Below are 10,387 nucleotides of genomic sequence, written 5' to 3' on the forward strand. Positions count from 1 at the left end.
ACGGTCATAGGATTCTATCAGAACGGTCATAGGATTCTATCCGAACGGTCATAGGATTCTATCAGAACGGTCATAGGATTCTATCAGAACGGTCATAGGATTCTATCAGAACGGTCATAGGATTCTATCCGAACGGTCATAGGATTCTATCAGAACGGTCATAGGATTCTATCAGAACGGTCATAGGATTCTATCAGAACGGTCATAGGATTCTATCCGAACGGTCATAGGATTCTATCAGAACGGTCATAGGATTCTATCCGAACGGTCATAGGATTCTATCCGAACGGTCATAGGATTCTATCAGAACGGTCATAGGATTCTATCAGAACGGTCATAGGATTCTATCAGAACGGTCATAGGATTCTATCAGAACGGTCATAGGATTCTATCAGAACGGTCATAGGATTCTATCAGAACGGTCATAGGATTCTATCAGAACGGTCATAGGATTCTATCAGAACGGTCATAGGATTCTATCAGAACGGTCATAGGATTCTATCAGAACGGTCATAGGATTCTATCAGAACGGTCATAGGATTCTATCCGAACGGTCATAGGATTCTATCAGAACGGTCATAGGATTCTATCAGAACGGTCATAGGATTCTATCAGAACGGTCATAGGATTCTATCAGAACGGTCATAGGATTCTATCAGAACGGTCATAGGATTCTATCAGAACGGTCATAGGATTCTATCAGAACGGTCTTAGGATTCTATCCGCACGGTCATAGGATTCTATCAGAACGGTCATAGGATTCTATCCGAACGGTCATAGGATTCTATCCGAACGGTCATAGGATTCTATCAGAACGGTCATAGGATTCTATCCGAACGGTCATAGGATTCTATCCGAACGGTCATAGGATTCTATCCGAACGGTCATAGGATTCTATCAGAACGGTCATAGGATTCTATCAGAACGGTCATAGGATTCTATCAGAACGGTCATAGGATTCTATCAGAACGGTCATAGGATTTTAGCAGAACAGTCAATAGACATGTATTGAGAAATGGAAAACAAAAATCATATGATAAAATCCTGTTCTGGGATAGAATCCAATGATTGTTCTGATAGAATAGTAAAACCACCACAACATCAAAGTGGTAATAGCATTGTGCTATATTTATACCCTCTCCTCCTCCCCTTTCCTCTTCTCCGCCCACTCCTCTCTGCTCATCTCCCCCTCCTCTCTTCTCCTCATTCTCTCCTCCTCCCCCTCCTCTCTTCTCCTCACTCTCCTCCTCCTCCTCCCTCTCCTCCCTCTCTGCCCTCTCCTCCTCTTCTCCTCCTCCCCTCTCCTCCTCCCCACTCATCCTCCCTGCTCATCTCTTTTCCTCCCCTTCCTCTCCTCCTCTTGTCCCTCCTCTTCTCCTCCCTCTCCTCTTCCCCTTCTCTCCTCTCCTCCTCCCCTTCTCTCCTCTTCTCCTCTCCTCTCCTTCCCCTCCACCTTCGTTCCTCCTCTCCTCTTCTCTCATCCACTTGTCCACACCCTCTCCCCCTCCACTCGGGTGTTAACGTGTCAGCTCGCTGCTTTTAAACACATCAGCTCAACAACAAAGGGTTGTGTTTTTTCACAGACAAACACAGAAAAAAACATTTGTTATATTTCAAGTGAATCAGAGTTCCCCGGTGTGGTCAATCACTGGAACAACAAGCTGTCAACAGAAAAATGACTGCAAACATCTGCCTCTTTACTCTTTATGTATTTCTCTCTTCAATCAAGTTTATTTTATATAGCCCTTCTATAGGAAGAAACCTAGAGAGGAACCAACCTCTCTCTCTCTTTCCTTCTTCTTCTCCATCCATCAGCCCCACTGGCTCGTAGGAATACAATCATGGGTTGATCAGATGCTGTGAATATGCAGTTAGAAGTTCATAAGAGTTTGTTAGTATTGTGAGTTGTTGTACAACTCATGTAGGGGTGTAGTCAGGTGTGATATAACAGACTAGATCACATGTAGGGGTGTAGTCAGGTGTGATATAACAGACTAGATCACATGTAGGGGTGTAGTCAGGTGTGATATAACAGACTAGATCTCATGTAGGGGTGTAGTCAGGTGTGATATAACAGACTAGATCACATGTAGGGGTGTAGTCAGGTGTGATATAACAGACTAGATCACATGTAGGGGTGTAGTCAGGTGTGATATAACAGACTAGATCACATGTAGGGGTGTAGTCAGGTGTGATATAACAGACTAGATCACATGTAGGGGTGTAGTCAGGTGTGATGTAACAGACTAGATCACATGTAGGGGTGTAGTCAGGTGTGATATAACAGACTAGATCACATGTAGGGGTGTAGTCAGGTGTGATGTACCAGACTAGATCACATGTAGTTAGGTGTGATATAACAGACTAGATCACATGTAGTCAGGTGTGATGTAACAGACTAGATCACATGTAGGGGTGTAGTCAGGTGTGATATAACAGACTAGATCACATGTAGGGGTGTAGTCAGGTGTGATGTAACAGACTAGATCACATGTAGTCAGGTGTGATATAACAGACTAGATCACATGTAGTCAGGTGTGATATAACAGACTAGATCACATGTAGTCAGGTGTGATATAACAGACTAGATCACATGTAGGGGTGTAGTCAGGTGTGATATAACAGACTAGATCACATGTAGTCAGGTGTGATATAACAGACTAGATCACATGTAGTCAGGTGTGATATAACAGACTAGATCACATGTAGGGGTGTAGTCAGGTGTGATATAACAGACTAGATCACATGTAGGGGTGTAGTCAGGTGTGATATAACAGACTAGATCACATGTAGTCAGGTGTGATATAACAGACTAGATCACATGTAGGGGTGTAGTCAGGTGTGATATAACAGACTAGATCTCATGTAGGGGTGTAGTCAGGTGTGATGTAACAGACTAGATCACATGTAGTCAGGTGTGATATAACAGACTAGATCACATGTAGGGGTGTAGTCAGGTGTGATGTAACAGACTAGATCACATGTAGTCAGGTGTGATATAACAGACTAGATCACATGTAGGGGTGTAGTCAGGTGTGATATAACAGACTAGATCACATGTAGGGGTGTAGTCAGGTGTGATATAACAGACTAGATCACATGTAGGGGTGTAGTCAGGTGTGATATAACAGACTAGATCACATGTAGGGGTGTAGTCAGGTGTGATATAACAGACTAGATCTCATGTAGGGGTGTAGTCAGGTGTGATATAACAGACTAGATCTCATGTAGGGGTGTAGTCAGGTGTGATATAACAGACTAGATCTCATGTAGGGGTGTAGTCAGGTGTGATATAACAGACTAGATCACATGTAGGGGTGTAGTCAGGTGTGATATAACAGACTAGATCACATGTAGGGGTGTAGTCAGGTGTGATATAACAGACTAGATCTCATGTAGGGGTGTAGTCAGGTGTGATATAACAGACTAGATCACATGTAGGGGTGTAGTCAGGTGTGATGTAACAGACTAGATCACATGTAGTCAGGTGTGATGTAACAGACTAGATCACATGTAGGGGTGTAGTCAGGTGTGATATAACAGACTAGATCACATGTAGGGGTGTAGTCAGGTGTGATATAACAGACTAGATCTCATGTAGGGGTGTAGTCAGGTGTGATATAACAGACTAGATCACATGTAGGGGTGTAGTCAGGTGTGATATAACAGACTAGATCACATGTAGGGGTGTAGTCAGGTGTGATATAACAGACTAGATCTCATGTAGGGGTGTAGTCAGGTGTGATATAACAGACTAGATCACATGTAGGGGTGTAGTCAGGTGTGATGTAACAGACTAGATCACATGTAGTCAGGTGTGATATAACAGACTAGATCACATGTAGGGGTGTAGTCAGGTGTGATGTAACAGACTAGATCACATGTAGTCAGGTGTGATATAACAGACTAGATCACATGTAGGGGTGTAGTCAGGTGTGATGTAACAGACTAGATCACATGTAGGGGTGTAGTCAGGTGTGATATAACAGACTAGATCACATGTAGGGGTGTAGTCAGGTGTGATATAACAGACTAGATCACATGTAGGGGTGTAGTCAGGTGTGATATAACAGACTAGATCACATGTAGTCAGGTGTGATATAACAGACTAGATCACATGTAGGGGTGTAGTCAGGTGTGATATAACAGACTAGATCACATGTAGGGGTGTAGTCAGGTGTGATATAAAAGACTAGATCACATGTAGGGGTGTAGTCAGGTGTGATATAACAGACTAGATCACATGTAGTCAGGTGTGATGTAACAGACTAGATCACATGTAGTCAGGTGTGATATAACAGTCCTAATTTGTCCTCGTCCAATAGGACCCTGGTCAAAAGTAGTCCACTACATTCGTCCTCGTCCAATAGGACCCTGGTCAAAAGTAGTCCACTACATTCGTCCTCGTCCAATAGGACCCTGGTCAAAAGTAGTGCACTACATTCGTCCTCGTCCAATAGGACCCTGGTCAAAAGTAGTGCAATACATTTGTCCTCGTCCAATAGGACCCTGGTCAAAAGTAGTGCACTACATTCGTCCTCGTCCAATAGGACCCTGGTCAAAAGTAGTGCAATACATTCGTCCTCGTCCAATAGGACCCTGGTCAAAAGTAGTCCACTACATTCGTCCTCGTCCAATAGGACCCTGGTCAAAAGTCGTGCACTACATTCGTCCTCGTCCAATAGGACCCTGGTCAAAAGTAGTCCACTACATTCGACCTCGTCCAATAGGACCCTGGTCAAAAGTAGTGCAATACATTTGTCCTCGTCCAATAGGACCATGGTCAAAAGTAGTGCACTACATTTGTCCTCGTCCAATAGGACCATGGTCAAAAGTAGTGCACTACATTTGTCCTCGTCCAATAGGACCATGGTCAAAAGTAGTGCACTACATTCGTCCTCGTCCAATAGGACCCTGGTCAAAAGTTGTCCACTACATTCGTCCTCGTCCAATAGGACCCTGGTCAAAAGTTGTCCACTACATTCGTCCTCGTCCAATAGGACCCTGGTCAAAAGTTGTCCACTACATTCGTCCTCGTCCAATAGGACCCTGGTCAAAAGTAGTGCACTACATTCGTCCTCGTCCAATAGGACCCTGGTCAAAAGTAGTGCACTATTTAGGGAATTGCGTACCATTTGGGACTTAGCATGTCCTCAGATGACCTATGTGAGCGGGGTCCTGTTCATTATGCGCCAAACGGAAGAAAACAAAATTGAAACCAGGGGAGGGACTACCATGACTTGTCCAATAAGAAAAACTTGTTTGAGTTTTCTGTTGCAAAATATTTTAAAACGTTTTCTATTGCGTGCCCTAATGAACAGGACCTAGTGTTCAATCTACTTCAGTTTAGTGGATCTTCTTACCAGCCAACCAGCCAGGCTGGGGACACATGTGGCAGACCCACCCTAAAAATGAAATCACACACACACACACACACACACACACACACACACACACACACACACCCTGAGCGCTGTGGTTGGATAATCACCCTCTGTGTTTGGTTTACTAAGCCCTTTGGTCCCTTTCCCCTCTCACAGCTCTTTCTGTAAATGTTAATCTGAGTTTTGAATGAAACAGAAATTAACATCTCAGCTGTGTCCCATCTGATAGTGATGTTGAGGTGATGGTCATGTTCGGGCTTTTTCAACTCGTTTTTACGGTTTCAATTAGGAGGAAATATTGTAAGTTATTCCATGTTGAACCCATCAAAAGTATGATTCGGTCCCCCCCCCCTCCTTCACCATTTTAAATCCTCTTTAACCCTGTCTAAAGATGAAGGGAAGCTATAGAACCCACTCAGAGGCTATAGCATAGGTAATAGTGTTTCAATGTGTGTCCTGGCCTGGCTTGTGTTCGTTAGGCACCAAACAGACTGAACGAGGCAGGGACTACCTGGACTTAATAAGAGGAGAGCTCTTATTCGTTTTTTTTTTTTTTTTCATTGCAAAAAAAAACACATTTTCAAACGTTTTCTGTGCCCTAATGACAGGACCCTGGCTTGTCCTGACTCTGACTCTGCCAGGGTTGTCCCACTGTAGTGACAGATTGCCTTAAGGTGTTACTGACTGAGAGGGAGGGAACACTGACTGCCTGGCCTGCTATAGTTATAAGCACAGGGAGAGACGTTCTCCTTTGATCCCACAAAGGAAGCCCCAACTCTGTTACCCGCCCCCAACCCCCTCTGTTCTCTTTCTGTTCTACATATCGTTCTTATTATCCTCCCACCAACGCTCTTCGTTCTCTTTCTGTTCTACATATCCCTCTTATCCTCCTCCCACCAACGCTCTTCGTTCTCTTTCTGTTCTACATATCGTTCTTATTATCCTCCCACCAACCCCCTCTGTTCTCTTTCTGTTCTACATATCTCTCTTGTTATTTTCTGTCTCTCTTTTGCTATGTATTTTGTAAGAACTGTACTCACTTTAGTTAGAAATGAAAGGTGTTAAAACTCTCTCTTCTCTCTCTCTCTCCAGACTCACATATCCCGCCTGCCTCCCGGGGCTGTAGCAGGACAGTCGCTGGCCATAGAGGGAGGAGTGTGTCGACTGGTCAGTACCGCTACAACAGTCGACTGAGCCACACCCACTTCCCCGCAGACCACACCCATTACCCGATGGGCCACACCCCCTCCTCAAAGCCGCCTTCAGCAATACTCAAATGTAACCTCTACGCCCACACAGCAGTAATACATTTGAGCTGTTTTAACAGGTGTCAGAAAGAGAGAGAGAGGGTGAGTAGGGTGAGTTAGACAGGGAGGGAAGGAAGGGGAAAGAGAGAGAGGGGGGGAGAGCGAGAGGGAGGGGGGGGGGGGGGGTGTTAGCTTTTGCTTCCAGCGCTACAGAACTATCCCTGTAGCCACTGTCTGCTTCCAGCATGTACTGTATGCCATGCCAACTTTACCTTAACGCTCCCAGCCTACAATACCAGAATCCGCATACCAACACCTCGCCTCCAGTCTCTCACCTAAACTAGACTTCACATCATCGCTTTGTTTAATTCTTTATTTTCCTTCTTTTTTTATTTTTATTTTTAACTAAAGGCACCGTCCTCCTAATGTATATAATCTAGGAAATCAGGGTGAACAATATTCATTTCTATTGTACATTTTTCTTAGTTTTTAATACTTGAGATTTATTATGGTTATTATTGCAAACTTTCAAGTGCTGCTGCTCCTTGAATGCAAAAAAAAACAAAACAACGACATTGGTTTGGGTAATTTGGGAAAAAATGTTGAGTTGTGAAGGTTTTTTCTAGAAACGCACGTTACTCGCCGGCTTCTGTAGTGTCGCAGGAGTATGTTACGGAAAGGCTCCCAAACGTGTGTAATATTGTGTCTGGGAGAATTTTCTACGTAAGAGTTGAGAAATATTATCATTAACGATAAAAGCAATCCTTTGGGATCACTTTTCAAGAGGCTAAGTTGACTCATGTACAGGTGCACTGCTTAGTTAAAACCTAGAATCATCACATCTGATTGGACTGTAAAACTAAGCATCATCAAATCTGATTGGACTATATCTGTATCGTAGAGAATCCTTCTATGGTCCATAGCCTTATAGTATGCTGCCACTCCACCAAAATGTATGAAAATCGCAAAAAGATAAATTAAAGCTAGAGAATCCTTAGTTGTTACATCCATTTTTGGACTTACAAATGAATGGTACATTGCCTTCAAAAAGTTGTGTTTTTACACCCCTTGATTTTTTTTTACATGTTTTGTTGTTGCAGAAGGAATTTTAAATGGATTAAATTGAGATGTTGTGTCACTGGCCTACACACAATACCCCATTATGTCAAAGTGAAATTATGTTTTTACAAATGTTTATAAGTTCATTAAAAATGAAAAGCTGAAATGTCTTGAGTCAATAAATGTTTAACCCCTTTGTTATGGCAAACCTAAATAATTTCAAAAATGTGCTTAACAATTTACATAATGAGTTGCATGGACTAATAGTAAAGAAATAAAATGAAAAGCCTTGAGCTGGTGAAGTTATTAATTACACATTGGATGGTGTATCAGTACACCCAGTCACTACAAAGATACAGGCGTCCTGCCTAACTCAGTTGCCGGAGAGGAAGGAAACCACTCAGGGATTTTCACCATGAGGCCAATGGTGACTTTAAAACAGTTACAGAGTTTAATGGCTGTGATAGGAGAAAACTGAGAATGGATCAACAACATTGTACTTACTCCACAATACTAACCTAAATGACAGAGTGAATAGTAGGAAGCCTGCACAGTATAAAAATATTCCAAAACATGCATCCTGTTTGCAATAAGGCATTAAAGTAAAACTGCAAAAAAAAAATCTTTGTCCTGAATACAATGTTATGTTTGGGGCAAATCCAACACATCACTGAGTACCACTTGTCATATTTTCAAGCATGTTGGTGGCTGCAGCATGTTATGGGTATACTTGTCATCGGCAAGGACTAGGGAGTTTTTCAGGATAAAAAGAAACGGAATAGAGATAAGCGCAGGCAAAATCCTTGAGGAAAACCTGGTTCATTCTTCTTTCCAACAGACACTGGGAGATTAATTCACCTTTCAGCAGGACAATAACCTAAAACACAAGGTCAAATATACACTGGAGTTGCTTACCAAGACGACGGTGAATGTTCCTGGCCAAGTTACAGTTTTGACTTTAATCTACTTGAAAATCTATGGCAAAACTTGAAAATGGCTGTCTAGCAATGATCAATAACCAATTTGACAGAGAATTTTGAAAATAATAAATGGGTAATTTTTGCACAATCCATGTGTGCAAAGCTCTGAAAGACTCAAAGCTCTTAGAGACTTACCCAGAAAGACTCACAGCTGTAATCGCTGCCAAAAGTGATTCTAATATGTATTGACTCAGCGGTGTGAATACTTATGTAAATTAGATATGTCTGTATTTCATTTTCAATAAATGTGCAAAAAAAAATGTTTTTATATGTTTTTATGGGGTATTGTGTTTAGATGGGTGAGACAAATTATATATTTAATCCATTTGAATTCAGGCTGTAACATAACAAAATGTGGAATAAGTCAGGGGGTATGAAAACTTTCTGAAGGCACTGATTCTTGAAGAATAGAAATGCCTCATCAACTTAGATTGTAGCTTTAAAAAGCTGTAATAAAAAAAAAAATGATAATATTGATGATAAATAATAATAAAAAACAATGTGAAAAAACTGCATGTGCAAAAACAAGAACCTTAAGCCAACCTCTAACTACATGTGTACGTAGGGTCTTCTTGATGACCTGTACAGGTGTTTCAATATGTCATGTTTTCAGTACTGAAGCTGTATAGGGCTCAGGGCAGGTAAATAACTTGACCCCATCACCGCCACCACCGCCACCACCAAGACTGTTAGTAAGTCACCATTTAAGAAACAACACTTTATATTTGTAAAGTCACATAACAAGACATCTGTATTTTGTAGTTTAAGAGATCATTAAGACGTGATTTGATGTGCGTTTGTAATCCCAATGAAAAATGGTGCTGTTAAGGTCAGAGTAAACTACTGTATTTGACAATATGAAAAGGGGGGGGGGGAAAGGGTCTATTATTACTGAGGGCTTTTCATAGGATAATCCAAATGGAAAAGGTGGATATTCTTTACTAACTTGGTTTGTTTGACTTTCTCGCTTATTTCGTTATATAGTTAAAGTACACGTTTGATTCAATGGTCCCGATTTTTAAATACAGCTTAAATGTATTATTACTTGAAACTGTAATGAAATGAATATGAAATGTTATAAGCTATTATTAATACTACTCTGCTTTCTGCAATGCTCTGTAAGAAATAAATATCCTGTTGCTGATTTTGGTGGTGTTTTCTCACGTGTTTTACGAACAAAAAGTTGCAGCATCTGCATACAGTTGTATATACACATCACGTGGAATGGCATTTATAGCTGAACTAAACCGTAAACGCAACAATGTCAATGATTTTACTGAGTTACTGTTCATATAAGGAAATCAGTCAATTTAAATAAATTCATTAGGTCCTAATCTATGGATTTCACATGACTGCGGATACAGATGTGTATCTGTTGGTCACAGATACCTTAAAAAGAAAAAAGGTAGTGTCACGCCCTGATCTGTTTCACCTGTCCTTGTGATTGTCTCCACCCTCCTCCAGTTTCACCTGTCCTTGTGATTGTCTCCACCCTCCTCCAGTTTCACCTGTCCTTGTGATTGTCTCCACCCTCCTCCAGTTTCACCTGTCCTTGTGATTGTCTCCACCCTCCTCCAGGTGTCGCCCATCTTCCCCATTTATCCCCTGTGTATTTATACCTGTGTTCTCTGTTTGTCTGTTGCCTGTTCGTCTTGTTTGTTCAAGTCAACCAGCTGCTTTTTTTCTCAGCTCCTGCTTTTCCCCCAGTCGCTCTTTT

At 41.8% G+C, this 10,387-nt stretch overlaps 1 protein-coding gene across 1 annotated transcript in view; it reads left to right on the forward strand.

The window, feature by feature from the left end:
- tasp1 (taspase, threonine aspartase, 1) overlaps positions 1-9,814 on the forward strand; it is a gene marked incomplete in the record, with an annotated part of 142,909 nt that extends 133,095 nt beyond the window's left edge. Inside the window, 1 exon segment of the mRNA XM_071391328.1 lies at positions 6,477-9,814. Coding sequence (XP_071247429.1) covers positions 6,477-6,578 — 102 coding nt within the window.
- Positions 9,815-10,387: the final 573 nt, after the last annotated feature.

This window comes from Salvelinus alpinus, chromosome 3 (assembly GCF_045679555.1).
Source record: "Salvelinus alpinus chromosome 3, SLU_Salpinus.1, whole genome shotgun sequence".
Taxonomy (NCBI): Eukaryota; Metazoa; Chordata; class Actinopteri; order Salmoniformes; family Salmonidae; genus Salvelinus; species Salvelinus alpinus.